This window comes from Drosophila nasuta, chromosome 2R (genome assembly GCF_023558535.2).
Source record: "Drosophila nasuta strain 15112-1781.00 chromosome 2R, ASM2355853v1, whole genome shotgun sequence".
NCBI classification, from domain to species: domain Eukaryota; kingdom Metazoa; phylum Arthropoda; class Insecta; order Diptera; family Drosophilidae; genus Drosophila; species Drosophila nasuta.
Window position 1 is genome coordinate 6,575,568 of NC_083456.1, and position 16,236 is coordinate 6,591,803.

The 16,236-nt window shown below is 40.3% G+C and overlaps 2 protein-coding genes across 3 annotated transcripts; one reads left to right on the plus strand and one right to left on the minus strand.

The window, feature by feature from the left end:
• Positions 1–2,642: 2,642 nt before the first annotated feature.
• Positions 2,643–4,496, plus strand: LOC132786305 (geranylgeranyl transferase type-2 subunit alpha). The gene has a single exon (XM_060792801.1). It carries the CDS (start codon positions 2,730–2,732, stop codon positions 4,227–4,229), a length of 1,500 nt encoding a protein of 499 aa, XP_060648784.1. The 5' UTR covers positions 2,643–2,729; the 3' UTR covers positions 4,230–4,496.
• A 7,762-nt stretch (positions 4,497–12,258) lies between these two features.
• On the minus strand, positions 12,259–16,030 carry LOC132785754 (uncharacterized). 2 transcript variants are annotated; one of them, XM_060792018.1, is made up of 2 exons: positions 15,895–16,030; positions 12,259–12,584 (listed from the first exon to the last, which is right to left on the minus strand). In XM_060792018.1, the coding sequence occupies exon 2, from the start codon at positions 12,563–12,565 to the stop codon at positions 12,326–12,328; it is 240 nt and encodes a 79-aa protein (XP_060648001.1). In that variant the 5' UTR covers positions 12,566–12,584; positions 15,895–16,030; the 3' UTR covers positions 12,259–12,325. The 2 variants fall into 2 exon arrangements, with proteins under 2 accessions (XP_060648001.1, XP_060648002.1); XM_060792019.1 differs by having other exon boundaries at positions 12,259–12,581; positions 15,895–16,019.
• Positions 16,031–16,236: the final 206 nt, after the last annotated feature.

The window sequence follows — 16,236 nt, forward strand, 5'->3', positions numbered from 1 at the left end:
TGTACATAAAAATATCATTATTGGAATTTGTTAATCAGATATTAAGTATACGCACATCTTCATGCGAACTTCTGTGTCAATAACAAAGCATTCAAAATATAAAAATAGTAACCTTTTGAAATGAAATGTTGGAAAAGATAATCTCGCATACACATAAAATATATTTTAAGCATGTCCTTTGTTGAAATTCAATGCTATTTTTAGGCTTCAATGAGTCTCAAAAATTGGAATTCATTTCTGACCCTGAACTTTGCATGCTTAATCCGATATTTGAATCCGTTTTCAAAGAAAATACCCAAACTAAGCCACTCATTATAGGGAGCATTGCCAATTAAATTATTCATATATGCATTTCATTGTGTGCGTAGCTCAACGAACACACACAAATTTAAAACTCGTGCGTATAATCCACCGTTTGTCATTTGCTTGGCCTTTGAATCGACTGTCGTTGTTGTTGTTGTTGTTGTTGTCGTTGACGCTGTGTCTGTAGCTGGGAGCAAAGCCAATAAACTTTGTCGCATCAGTGGTGCCCCTGAGCCTTGGTTTTCACTACCCGCAATCCCTCCCCCCGCGCTCGCAACTCACCCCTGACGACCTTCACTTTAAATCGCCTGTCTTATGTGTGTCTCTCTTTCTGTGTGTGTGTGTGTGTTTGTGTGTCATAAAAATAAAAATCTCGCTTCATTTCATTTTCATGGTTTTTGTTACTCCAATTACCAATGCGAACTCGAGTCTCCGTCTCCGTCTCCGTCACAGTTTCAGTCCCCGTTCCTTCCCTGCCCCTTGCAGCTCTGTCTGCGTCATCAGCTTAGCCCACATAACGGGCCACGTTATGTGATATACGAGCTCAGTGCTGTTGGACATTTTGCACCTAAGCTGCGGCTGCGATGGCAACGGCGATCCTTTGCCGCTTCGCTTTGTTGTTATCCTTAAAATGCTCGACTCGTGTGCAGCCACACCCCTCTCCTCTCATCCACTCCCCCTCTCCACCCAGGACACTCTGACGCCCTGTCGTCTGTCGCCTGTCGCGACCTGTTACCAAGATTAACGCGGCAGCAGGCGCAGGCAAACACACAACACAGCACAGGACGAGCAGCAAAATCAGTCATAATATTTCAAATTTCATAAATTGATGCGTATCACATTAGACGCCGACAACAACAACAACAACAACAACCAGCAACCGAGCAACTAACGGTGCCTGCTGTTTCCATTGTTGTTGCTTTGGCTTTCTGTGAGCAACCCTCGGGAACTGGCTTTGATAAACGCGCCCAAGGGCCATTGAATTATTTTGAGCGCGGCAAGACGTGGGTGTGAGTACCTAAGTGTGTGCTTGTTTGTGTGGGTGTGAGGCGCATGCAGCCACGCCTACATTTCAACGCGCAGCACCAAAAAACGTTGCTGTTAAATAAAATGAAATGCGGCGCAACGCAAAAAAAAAGAAAGAAAAAAGAAAATAATATTTTATACGAAAATATCCTCTTTGATTTTGCTGCACGGTTGATTTTCCCTTTCCCTATCTGAGAAGAAGACGACGTGGACGAGAACGCTGCTGGCATTCGTGTCCTTCATTCGCACCTGCTGCCAGTTCCTGCTTCGTTCCTACTTCGTTGCTGCTTCTTTGCTGCTGATGCCCTGAGCCAAATTACTCCCCAGACGAATTGAAGTTGCCTCGTCCTTTGTCTCGATGCCGCCGCCTTCGTTTATGGCTGTCTAAGCGACTTTTTTTGAACAGCACTTTTATTGCTGCACAGCCATAAAACAATAAAAATTTCTTGTTTTCGTATTCGTATTTAAGTTCGATTGGTCCGTCGACCACCCCTCGGGAAATGCTTTCCTAATTAAATTTTATGACCTGTTCTATGAAGTTTCGTGATTAAATTGAAGAAATGTATTGATTGCCACTCTGATAGTCTGAAAGTCTGTCTCCTCGACGGTCAAGGGACAATTTAAGTCCAAACCAAAATGTATCCCAACTTTTCCAAGAACCAAATGCCCTCTTATAACCTCTTATAAGTTAATGTTCGCCTTTGATAGCTGCAATAAAAATATAAATGTTTTGTGATAACAATGCGCGCACTGATTTAATTAAAATATTTTATTACGTGTTAATTACTGCACAATAAAATATCTTAATTTCTGCAATATATAAAAATTTAATTAAAATGACATTTTACATGATAGTTAAATGTGTTATTACTTTGTTAAATTTCTACAAAAATATAATTATTGAAAAAAATATTGTATAGCGTATTATAAAATTTGATGGATTCATTGTGGAATTATGAATAACGTTCATGTTTCAATAAAAGCTATTTAAAGTTTTCTAAAACTGAAACAAAAATTTAATAACAAATTATGTTCGTACATTGCAATAATATTGTTCTTTTATATGCATTTAATTTATTCTTTTATTAAATCGCATTACACATTACGTAAAATATTCAAACGTAACGTTTTTAAACGCCAAAAGCGCCATCTATGTCTCACTAACACTAAACACTCAAAATATAGCTGGCAGCTTTTGTGACAGAGCATAGCAGACTACTGTCTGTTAACAGCAATGAAACAGCGACTTGTGGCAGTTCGCTGTTAATAACATTTCTAGCAAATGTTAACCAGCTGATAACTAAAATCAGCTGTTCTTGTGTTTTGTGCTGGCTGACGAATTCGTCTTACGCATTTTGCAATTGGATTTTAATTAAATACACAATAAATTTATAATAAAGATGCATGGCCGTGTCAAGGTGCGTACTACGGAGGAGGAGCGAGAGCGCAAGAAGAAGGAGCAGGTGCTCAAGATGCGAGCGTATCGAGCAGCAATGTCACGTCTGCAGAAAAAACGTAGCGCCGGCGAACTCGATGACGAATTGCTCAGCTTGACGGTGAATCTGCTGCAGCGCAATCCGGACATTGGCACCGTGTGGAACATACGACGCGAGTGTGTGCTCTATAAGGTGGCACAGCTACAAAAGGAGAAGGAAGAGGAGAAGAAAGAGGAGGTGGCAACAACTCAAAGCGAAGAAGGCGATGGCGACAAAGGCGATGGTGATAAGAAGCTAGAGGAGAAGAAGGAGGAGAAGCCCACTGTGGAGCAGCAGCTGCAACGCATCTATGCAACCGAACTGGACCTCACCGAACAGTGCCTCATGGTGAATCCCAAGTCCTATGGTGCCTGGCATCATCGTTGCTGGACTTTGGAACAGAATCCGCAAGCGGACTGGAAGCGGGAGCTGTACTTGTGCAACAAGTACTTAAAGTACGACGAACGCAACTTCCACACCTGGGACTATAGGCGCTATGTGTGCGCCAAGGCAGCGGTGCCACAGCAGCAGGAGCTGGACTTTTGCACGGAGAAAATCAAAGTAAACTTCTCGAACTACTCGAGTTGGCATCATCGCAGTCTGCTGCTGCCCAAGTTGTATCCCAACGAGCAGCAGGATCGACCGATGTGCGAGCACAAGCTGAAGGAGGAGTTGGAAATGGTGATGACAGCTGCATTCACCGATCCCAACGACAGCAGCGCTTGGTTCTATCAACGCTGGCTTCTGGGCAGTGGAGCCCAGTTGGACGAGAAGCCAACAGTGGCTGCGTTTCGGTGTTGGCCCAACAAGGCGCAGTTGGCACTGAAGAAGCCTTGCGCTGAGTTGTCGCAGCTCAAGTTGCAGTTGATTAGCGGAGAGCAAACTTATCCTTTAGAGTCTTGGACAGCAGCAAATACAGAAAAGACTTTGTGGGAATGCAGCCACAGCATTGAGACTCAAGCAAGCCAGGAATATGCCTTGGAGGTGCAAGGACAACGCCTTAAACTGGCTGTGCAGCCAAGTGATCAGAGCATTTACTATTTTGTGCCACCTGTGGCAGCTGCCAGTTGCAGCAAGGAGCTGCTCGCCGAGTTGGAATCGCAGCTGCAATCCTGTCGCGATCTGCTTGAGTACGAGCCGGACAGCAAGTGGACGCTGCTGACAAGTGCGCTCTTGATGCGTGCCATTGATCCGAGTAAATATCACGAGCAGAGTTTGGCGAATATAATCAAACTTGAGAAGGTCGATGCTCTGCGCAAAGGTTACTACGAGGACTTGGCTCGACGCTGGACCATGGAAGAGGCTTTAACCAAGTGGCCAGAGTCAGCGCAATTTCCTCAACTATTCGAGCTGTCGCTCAAGACACCAAAGACTCCTTATCGACAGTATCTGATTGTGGCGGACACTGTGAAAGAAGTCGAGTAGTCAATAAAGGAAAATTAGTTAGCTCTCGGTTGCAGGTATCGATCCCATTAAACTATAGCCAGCTGAAAATATTTCTTATATGTATTTAATTCTCTGATGTAGTTCCATAGTTGTAGAATTCTCTCATTAAGTTGAAAGTGTGTTTCATATGCTTGTATATATTTGATACAATATATTCCATGTCTATTGCTGAGAACATATTTGTATTTAATTAATTCATTTACACACTAATAAAGCGAAGTATGAAATAACTGCATAAATGTATTCCAATATCAATATCAAATTGAATATCAAATATTATTTTCACATAAAGCGGATATTTAATCTGCATTCATTTTAAAATTTGACGCACTGCTGAATACACTACATAAATATATCAAAAATCGGAATGGAAAATGAAATTGAATGAAGCAATTAAAGCATAATGAAGGTGATTTTGAGTTCAGCACTCGAAAGTGATTAAAATAAAGCAGCATAAATAAAGAGTTGAAATCTGAGCTATTTTTAAATAATTTATTTAAAATAGACTCCAAATTGGGATTTAACTCATTGCTTATTTATGAGGAATAAATTGTATTATGCGCTGCGAGACTGAAAGTATTTTTATTAGAATTAAAATGAGTTTTCTCTTGCCCCGCACTTCGCTCTATTCGTGCCTTAAGTTCTGCATCTTCTGTTTAGCGTTAAGAAAGAAACAAAGTGCCAAGTGGATGATATCAGCGGCCATAAAGTTGTTACCAAGTTTGTGGGCGAGAAATGGCTGAAGGTGTCAATACAAAGAAACTGATGAAGTTGTTGCTAAAGTGGCTGCCACGCTATGTTCTCAACTCGACTAGCCTCGCCTCGTCTTTTCTGCTCTGCTCTGCTTTGCTGTGATGCGGTTGCAACGGTGCAGCGAAGCGCTGCGAGATTTGTGGTTTTTTGGCGAATCGAGTTGCATAAATTATAATAGAAGTGGTGCCAGCGAGTTGCTCGTTGCTGGCTGCTCGTTGCTGGCTGCTGGCTGCTGGTTGACGGTGAAGGATGTGTATGCATGCGTCCGCAACATTGGCAGCCGCATGTCATTACGTGCCACATGAAGTGACAGCGACAATGTGGCAAATAGGGTGGCAAGACGGGGTGGGAGCGGAGAAGCGGTTTCTAACACTTTTGCGAAGCGTGTGAAAGGTGCTCGAAACGTGCAAGATGCGGAAAGCCCTGAGATGCCTTGGCATTGAGGTGTTAATGCACCTACGAAAACGAAAGCGTCAGAGTGAGTGAGACAGATGGATAGATAACACAGAGCTGATGGCCAGGGAGCGAGAGCGGAGCTGCTGATGCAGCTGTCACCTAACTGCACACACACAACAACACTGGGCGTATACGTAACATATGTGTGTGAATGAGTGCATTGGAATTTCAACAACGTCTACAATGCCGTAAGGCAGGCGAAGAGTGCGAATGTGAATGTGAATGTGAATGTGAATGTGAGTAGAAGTGGAAGTATAGTATTCGTAGACTATGGATATAAGCGAGTATATCCCTTAATGGATATCATTTCATGCACGAATCATCATCATCATATCCATGTCAACAGAGCAGCAACACAAGCAACACACACAACACAGGCAACATCCAAGTCTTGGCATTTAAATTTCCGCAATAATCTGACGCATTTCCTTGAGCTTCAGCTTCACGTTGCACGTTGCAAAGCCTCCAGCTGCTTATGGATGTTAATTATTGCGTTTCCATTTCTTGTAAATATTTTGAGATGATGCCGGAAAACGTGACACTGACACGTCGACGCTCATTAAAATGTCTGATGCCAATTAAATCGAGCACTGGGCGTGGCACAGCGTGGCGGAAAGCATAAAGGCGTAGAAATAGCATCTTATCTTTGCACAGAGCAAGACAAACTTAATTAATAAGATAGAGGCAGGAAACACATGGACAAGCCCCGCACATGTGCTGCACCAGTTAATATAATTTTGGCCACCCACTCAACTCACACACACACATTTGTACGTGTGTTTCAAGCCAAATGGGTAAAGGTAGCAACAACATCAGTTTGTAATGCGAGCAATGCAGCTGTGTGTCAATCAATAACTAGCTACAGATAAATATTAACATAAATAATTGCATGCAACTTTTGGCAAACTTTTAGTCATTTTATTGTCGAATTTATTGCATTTGAGTTTGCTGTCAAATTAAATGATTTGCCGCATAACTTTACGCTTTGAATAATCTCGATGATTTAGAGTTTATCTAGGTTTTATAATAATTGATGAAGTGTTCAGTCAAATTGAATTTATGTTTTGGTTTTGTTTGTTTTTATGTGTTGCCTTTGAGTTGTAGAAATTGGGAATATTAGCAGATTTGTAAACATAACAAATATTTCTTTAATTTATATTTTGAATGTTATAGTATACTACATACGAAATATCGTCTTTGGTATATTTCAGTATTTATTATATATTTTATATATTTTAATGTTAATAATTCGGTATATTTTAAAAATATTACCGGAATGCTTTACTTTTATTCGAGTAAATGAGAATCAGGTATCCCACAGTCAAAGGTTTAACTATAAATATTTAAATCCCATACTTATAACGCTTGACAAAATTGCATCAATCAATCCGTTAGTGAGGACAAACAATATTAATATTAAAATATAAAAATTTTGAAAATAATTTCCAATAAGTGGTAACAACATGCATTTATTATTGAATTACTTTTCCATAACCTTTTTATATCCGCTACCCGTAGAGTGGAAGGGTAGATGCATTTGTGCTTGTATGTATGCTAACAGATAGAAGGAATAATATCTGACCCCATAGAGTATATATATTAGGGCGGGTCAATTTGCTCCTGTCAAAAAAATCCTGAAATTCGTCCCCCATACTTGGAATCTACGAAGAATTCTAAGAAAATTTCACCATGAAACCATGTCTCTAAAATGAATTCCTAGTCCGCGCCGTGAAGCTTAAAGATTGCACTATGAGGTACATAAGGTATTTCGGGGTAGGCATTTTAATGTATTTAAAAAAAAAATACGCATTTTCCAATTATTCAATCAATTCTGATTCATTTTTTGGGCGTGGCAAACATTTTAAACAAACTTGATCTGCGTGCAAACATAACAAGTGCTGTCGATAAAAATGATAGCTCTATCTCTTATAGAGTCTGAGATTAGGTGTTCATACGGACAGACGGACAGACAGACGGATATGGCTATATGGTCTCGAGCGTTGACGCTGATCAATAATATATACATATACTTTATAGGGTCTACGAGCACAACGTTATTATTCCCTTCTACCCTATGAGTAGCGGTTATAAGAATTGTATATATACAATATATAATATGTAGATAAAAATACCTATATAATAGGTAAATATTGTCAATTATGTGATTGGAGATAAGAGAAGTCTCTTTATCCATTTAAGTAAAGTGTTCCAAAGCAATTGCAAGGTCAACTCTCGACCTCAACGCACTACATTTGGTCGTCGTGTCATAATTTAGTGTAACTGATTGCATCTTAAAATAAATCTGCAACACTTTAGCTTGTTTATCTTGTATGTTTTAACTACCGGAAGAGCTCAAGCAGTCGGGACCAACTGGTCCAACTTCAATGACCACACCCACCACAAACATAAACTGCCTGGTTCTGTTTTCCAATTATTCTTCCTGTTGTTTTTGGTTTTTGTTTTTTTGTTGTTTTGGTCCTCTCGTAGTTTTTTTGTTATTGCTGTCGTTGTTACCAGTGGCAAAACTTTAATTGCCTTTCGGCCAAAAACTTTGGAGAATCTGCGCAGTGCATTTTGTTAACATTTCCTGTGACTTTTGGAGAGAAGTGCAATATCCCTCTTGCCAACACCACACATACCTCCTCCTCCTCCTCCTCCTCCTCCTCCTCCTCCTCCTTCTCCTTCTCCTAGATTGCGTTGGCACTTTCAGCTGCAACGTCGACACCCTTCGCCCCCCTCGTCAACAAGCGCTCAGCCATCGTTTCTAGTTGCCAAAGACTTGAACTCTGCTGTTGTTGTCCCCATGTTGTGTATGCCCTTTTAATTGCCCATTGAAAGTTGTTCACTTGTTAAAATGAACTTTTGCCTTTGGCGGCAATTGCTGCCGTTGCCGCTGCCGCTGCTGTTTCTGTTTCTGTTGCTGCCACTGCAACAGCCTCCGCTCCACCCCCTTCTTAAACCATTGACAAAGTTGAAAGTAAAGTGTAAGCAACAAGCAGCGTGAAAGTATGTGTTATGCAATTAAAAAGTGCCAAGCAAAGACACTTTAATCGCATCGAAGCTATTCAATTTCTCCGCCAACATTGACAAACAATTTTCACCAGTTCTCCATTGGGCCAAGTGCCAAACTGTGGTTCCTTTGCCAAAGAGTCTGCTTTCCCTAATGAGTTTCACTTCCTCAGTTGCATCTCGTTATATTTTTAACTCGAACAAAAAAAATGAATTCTCTGTCTCTCAGCTACGCTTTTTGTGTAAGAAACCCGAGAGGAAGTCCAAATGAGTGGGAGAAAAAGACAGCTGAGTTTCAAATGACAATTGCACACACACACACACATAATTGTTATTCACCTACTCTTATTCCCCCCCACCTCAACTGCTGTTCCTCAAGCTTTTCGCACGTCTGCCTACCACAATTTACATCCGCAACAAAAGGGTATAAAAACAATGCCAGAGTGTGGATTACTCAGATACTCAACGCGATGAACACTCTGCAATTATGAATTATGCTATCATGTTTAAGACTAATTGGAAAAACTTATTTTGCATGAATATTACAAAATATTAAATTACTTCCATTAGCAACTCTTTTACCAGTTTTAAAGTTTTGCTTAATTGTTCTCTGTTTTAAAAATATTTCAATTGTTCTATAATAAATTTGCTCTATTAGTAATTAAAGCAAATTAATAAATTAAAATAATATTAATATTTAAACTACATTTATTTTGTGCCACAACGAACAACATTTATGTCATAATAAATCAATACAAATTATGAATGAATAATTGCCAAAGGATATTTCACACAATATTAAGCAGCTAATAATACAATAAAACTAATTAAAATTGGTGTCAAAACTAAACGAATTAAGACTAACATATTGAATTCTATATAACTATCTTTCAAATTTGCGAATGTCTTTGAATCAAATTATAATTTGTTAAGCTCTTTAAATTAATTAAGCACAGCTTTAACAGTATTTTAATCTCTCAGTATGTACAGTAAAAGAAAATCGATTAAATTATATTCTCATCAATTGTTGACAGTGTCTAGAAAATCTTATATTATGCAATCAATTTAAATACATTTATTTGGTATGACAGGCAGCAAGATTGATGTGAAAATAAATCAAATGAATTTCTGATTGAATAAATATGGACCAAAGGCTATTTCACACAAACCAAAAACAATATTAAGCATATCAATTTAAAACGTTAAAGTGTCGACACTAAACAATTTGGTTGCTAATTCCATTGCGATAATTAATTACACAAATGAAAATAAGTCAAGAGGAGACGAATTTAAATGTGAGTCCTAATATTGGGTTAAATAAATAAAGTGGATATTTAATTGATGAGCTTGGAAAGCAAACTAGCATGCTCAGCATACAATTTAAGGAGTATAGAATATGTGGAACAGTTACAAACGCTTGTCTGTTTATCTAAATTTCATCTTTTGTTTGCTGACTCGCATTTCAGCTATTTTAGTTATATACAAGTATTTTTTTCTTCATATTTTTCTCTTTTTGCTACTGTCTGCAGTTGACTTGGCCACAATTTAAGCATATATAGTATATATACTTATGCATTCGTATATATGCTGAAGTCTGTTCGCATGCAAAGACTGCAAAGAGTATTTGTCTGATTTTCCACATGCATTATCATGTCTAAAAACTGTCTAGCGTTAAGTCATGCTCATTCTGAGAATGAGAATACAGTCTGTATGTGTGTGTGTGTGTATTGTCATGGTGTCTAATATCTCCCACCGAGGGAAGGCTGAAATGTCAGCAGTGACATGCAATATTATAAACATAATTTAAGAGCACACAGACTGAGGCAAAATGAACTTGCTGCAGTGACTGTAGACTGGAGTGAAATGTTCAGCCATATGAATGGATAAGAGTCCATTGTTATCAATATCAGTGTAATATGATAATCGATTTAATTGCCAACTTGTTCATAGCTATGGTTATTAAATTGAATTTGTTATTAAAATAAGTGCTTGATGCCATAACATAAGGCCATAAACGTTGCATTTAAAACAACAATGGCGCCCTGGCGTTATTGTGTAAAAACAATATTACGTATACGCAATAAGTATGCGCATATAAAATGCATATTTATGCACTATAAACATTAATTTACTTGCCATTTTAGCTAGACGCACAGTTAATTGAAAACAACAACATAAAATTTCCATTCTCCAGCTCGCTCAGTCAGTCAGTACTTCAGCATTTCTCTGTCTCTTTTGGCTGCCCAACTTTGGCAGCAACCGAAAGCAAACAACTTAAATTATGCAAGAAGTGGAAAACGCAGCAACAGTAACAGAAATTGCAACGAGCGTTAAATGTGCGTCGACTGCAGGCGGTTGTTCGTTGTTGGTTCGTTGGCTCGTGGTTGCTGGTTGCTGGCTGCCGGCTGCTGGTTGCTGGGTTGGCTCTGTGGGGTCGTTTGTAAGCGTCTGTAATGCCAAATTTAATTGCAATTAATGTGCAGCTAAGCGGAAGTGCCACGGCAGCGTGCAATGGCGTTCGCACTTCCGGCAGCCATTGACCGTTCTGTGTTCCACGTTGCCATTTGCCCGTTGTCCTTTTTCCGCTGTTGGCTATTCGCTGCTCGTTTGTCGGCGCCAAAGCTAAATATAATTTGACGCCAGTTGCCAAACACAGTATGGGGCAAATGTCAGAAATGAAGAACGCATCGCATAAGAACGCAGCGCAGCTTGCAGCTTGTAGCGCCACATTGTCCAGTCACGTGTCACCTGCCGAAGCTTCAGTTTCAGTTTCAGCTTCAGCTGCCGCTGCAACTGTAAATGAAAACGCTGGGTATCCGTTTCAACGTCAACGCTGCACAGAGCCGGAATTCAATTACTCGTGCACCATAAACCGATTAACTTATATAAATATTTATATCGCTGATATGCAGCCCACTATCCATGGCGCCCATTGCCTTTATGACCAGGGCGTGGCCACACGGACAGTTCAGTGTCCAGTGTGCTTTTGCATATGCAAACACTTTTACGAAAAAACCAGAGCAACCAACAATAACAACAATGCAAAGCAGTTGAGCAACTGAACAGTTGACTGCGGCAATAATTCCCATTTTCGCATTCGCATTTGCATTTGCATTTGTTGGCGTTTATGGTCCACTTAAGTGTTGTCATTCGCATCCTTGTACGGGGCGAGGATTTAATGATAACACGCTAGGTGTCATTTACAGACGACACGAGAGCAACATGCATGTGGGTGCGTCGCCTCGCTTTGCCTCGCCTCGAGTCAAATCTGCCTACTAAAGCCCTTGATGCTGCTCGACAGCGACAACGAGACACAGAGAAAGACAACGACAACGAGAAGGGGTTAAGTTCACCCTTCACTCCTCACTACAATGCGATAAATAGTTCCTTAACAGCTGGCAGAGCAGAGGCAAAAGGCAATAGAGGAAACGACCTATAATTGTGATGTTCCTTGTCTGTTGTCTGTTGTGTGTTGTGTTCTGCTTCCATTTAGGTGTCAGAGCCTAGCTTAGCCTTTGGCCATAATGGAGAGTGGGCGCCGAAATTTGTGGCGAGACTTGTGGCCTGATTTATTGGCTTACATCGCACAAGTATTACGACGACGATATGTGTGTTTTCGGGGGGTCGTCGACTGATGTCAACTGATGTCCTTAAGTTTGCAAGGATTAATGGGCAGTTAATGTTCGCATTATACGAATCATTGAGAGCTTTGACAAGTGCCACACTCTGCTGCAATTTGTGGCCAAAATACTTATGTGATAAAACACATTACGCATTCTACAAATATTTTGAGGTTTTGCTTCACATTTAATTTGTGCTGTGCTGTACTGTGCTGTGTGATATATGTGATTTAAATCTCAGAGGCCCCATTCACGCTGGTGCCTGAGCTGCAGCTGGCGCAACTTGCACTCCAAGGCGGCGCTGCTGTTGAGCAATTTCCTTCGCTGGTTCAGGCGAGAGGCGAAGGCAACGCGCTGCAGTTGTGTCAGCTGTTGACGCAGCCACAGATGATTAGCCTGCAGCTGTCGGAGCTGGACGAGCACATCAGCATTAACATCGTTCTGGCACAGATCCACGGCTGTTGAATGCGCTTTCATCGAAACGAAACGGCAGCTGCTAAAGTAAGGAAGACATAAGAAGAAGCGTGGCATAATTTATGCGGATGCGGATGCGGTGCAAGTTGCGGGTAAGCTTCTGTTGGATGCAAATGTGAATGAGGAAGCGGTTGTGAATGCGGTTGTGGATGTGCGGTTGTTCGACTCTCTTGTAAGCTGACAAGCTTTCTCCTAATCGTGCAAGACTGTGGTGCTTGACTCCTTGCTTCAAGTTTTTGTCTGCAAATTACGTATACGCAACGAATGCTGCCCTCGTTCCAAAATGTTGATTTCACAGGATTTTTTTCTAGTTTTCTAGCTGATTGAGTTAAAAATTGAAAATTTGCCAGCATTTGGGCAAGTTTTTAGCTGCTGCTTAATGACTTGGCTGGTTTGCTGAGCAATATTCACTGATGCGTTCATAAAATTTGCGTAACATGCCTTCGCATGGATTCGCTCTCCTCTTCCTCCCTCCCTCTCTCTCTCTCTCTCTACTCGTGCCTCAGCTACTTGAGGTGGCATAGACAAAATTGCTTTTACGCTTCAAGCTTCAGCCAAGCATAAAAATGTCTGCTCGACTGCTGGCGTTAGCTTCGTTGCCCCGCCTCCTGTCTTCTGTCTCCTGTCTTCCATCTCGCCCGTCTCCCCCCCCCGTCTTTCCCGCATTGTCTACCGCTCGTTGACGTTCGATTTCCAACTACGAGTATCGATTGATTTTGTATTCATTTTCTTTGTAGTTCAACTGGCAACTAGCAAATGGCAAACAGTAAAGGCAAACTGCACACACAGTGACGTGACATTCTCTCCGTTTTTTTCTCCCCCCACCCATCTTTTTTTTTGCACTTTTTTCCTGTCTCTTTCTCGATTCACTTTTTCTTTGTTTGCTTTGCCCAAATTGCCCCTAATGTCGCCTTTGTGTGCCTCGAAAGCGTTTTGTACAATTGCAACAAGCAGTCAAAGTCGTTCAGCACTCAGAACAACAAGCGCAAACACAAACGCAAACGAAAAAAAATTGTATTTTATTGAAGCATGCTTGAATTATTTTTAAATCGAGCTTTCTTGCTTTCCCACCTAATTGCTAGCAAATCCATTTAATTGGATCAGCTGCAAAAGCTTGAAACAAGGTGCAGATAAGACAACAAAATACTCGCCACTTCACTTGGCATACGCCAAGGCAACCTCAATAGCAAAAACTACGGTTCAAACTTCCCGCGAATGCAGCGACATGTTGTGGTTGCGGGCACCAACCGTGCGTATACGTTATATTCCAGAGCACCGACATGTACATACATACGGGAATGTTCGAGTACGCGAATGTGTGTAAGTGCTCATGCGTTTCATGCTCGTGATGCTGAAATTTTCGACATGTTCTGCAGAAGCAAAAAGCATATCCGGCACCCCAAGACTCTAAAGACAACACACACAGCGTGTTTCTGAGCCACGACTTGGGTGTTCATAAGTCGCCATTACCAATTCTTAATGCTTCTACATTTGGCTCTAGGTTTTGCTTTATATTCACAGCTAATGGCGGAGGCCATAAACCACTGTGGACTCGAATGAACACAGCGAAAAAAAATGAAAAATAAAAAAATAAACAAATTGAAGTAAAAATAAGAGTTATTACTTTAATGCTGCGACTGCATTGTTAGCTTGCCAAATGTAGTTCAGTTAAAGCTCGTAAAGAAATCTCTGATTCGCACTTTAAAGAGATGTTGCAACAACCACTGTGAGGGAAACATAATGCAAATGAGCATTATTGCCGCGTCAAAGAGAAAAGTTATTTTTTAAGCTCGCAAATAAATTCTTAATTAACTGTATGTCAAAAGTTAAGCACAGCGGTATTCATAAATAACAACTGTGAATTAAATTCTTTATTCGTTTCCTCTTCGAAGCATATAAAAAAGAGTTACTTTATGAAAGTACGTTTAACAAAGAAATTATTGCAGCTTCAGCGCAGTAATTGCTGCGTTTGGCATTAAAAAAAGTATATCCTTTTGTATACCCGCTACACATATGGTAGAAAGTCGGTATGGGAAATTTCTGTCGGTAGGAAATGTAAGAAACATGCAGATGCCTTCTTCGATTCCGTAAAATATATAGATTCTTTATCAACGTCAACATCCAAGTCGATACACACATGTCTGTCTGTCCGTCTGGCTGTCTGTCCGTCCGTATAAACACATGGATCTCAGGGACTATGTAAGATAGAGCTTTAATTTTTTTCGACAGCTCTTGTAATGTTTAAAAGCAGATTATGCTTGTTTCAAATTCTGGCCACACCCATTTGCGCCCCGTAAATCGAAAAAAAAAACAAATAACAAAATCATTTTTTTTTTTTAGTGATTTTTGGTAATTTTTGAAAATTTGGTATATTTTGTACTCTATATGCTATATCTTGAATGTAGTACTATGTCGATATATAGCCTTTCAGTATTTTTGCGATTTGTATATATTGAAAATAGGTACCGGGTATCTCACAGTCGAGCACACTAGCTTTCTTAATTGTTTCACAATAAGTTCACTCAATTAACATTCACGAGGAATAATATTTTATAGCAGACATGTTGAAACTGAAAATCAATTCGAATAAACGAATTTGCAACGCAACTCGAAAGGATTTTCAAATATATAAAATGGGTATCTCTGTTCTAATTTCTCGGTCTGCGAATGTGAAAGCAAAAGGTTTGCTTTCACTGTTTGAATAATTTTACTCGGTCATTGCTCCAAAATAATCTTTTATAGTGTGTGCAGATATGATGGAATTTATAATGAACTAACGAGAGATTATTGACATATGTACATATATCAAACATTTATAGATGCCTTAATAGCTCCGTCTGCAATAGTAGTAAAATGTTTGTTCAAAATTTTAAATAAATTTAAATAGTCAGGATACGATTAATCGATATGAACTATACTTCGTGCTGTTGAAAATGCAGAAATGTTGGAATTTAAAATGAACAAAACTCAACGAACTCTTAACGAGTCTAACGAGCGAGGTTGTTGACCAGCACTAAGAGAACTTTTGCCTTATTTCAAAGCCATTACCTGAACATGGCCAGCATTGAATAGCATAAACTTAACAACTGAAAAAACCAACAGGCACATAATGAGGCAATCATCGCCTCACACTGATGATGAATGCAATCAATATGAACAAACTAATAAGTACGATTGGCGATGATTGAACATCAAGGATATTTCAGTGTGAAAGAGAAAATCACTTTTAAACACATCGATCATGCAGCTGTCAGAGAGTGAGAGTGTTTGTGTGTGTGCTTGTGTGTGTTAAATGCATTTGTGTCTGAAATATGCAGCGATTGGAAGCTTACCCCTTGGCACTGGAATGCTGTCGATAAATGCTTGAAAAATTGCTGTCAGAAAATGCTTGAGAGCGGGCGAGACTTTAGAAACTTTAAAAGCAACGCCAGCTGCATGTGAGTGAGGCTTTCGAAATGTGAGATTGCCTAATTGAAAACCTATGCCACTAAACTGTAAGCCTATCTCTCCTTCACCCCACTGGCTGGCACACTGTCAACTGTAGGCGCTGAGCCTGTGAGATGTGCGCTTCGCAATGGCAACTTAATTATTTCAGTGGCACGTCGCCGCCGGATGGTGAACTGCGAACTGAGAGTGGCGAATGGCGAACGGCGAACGAAGACCGGCAACGGGTC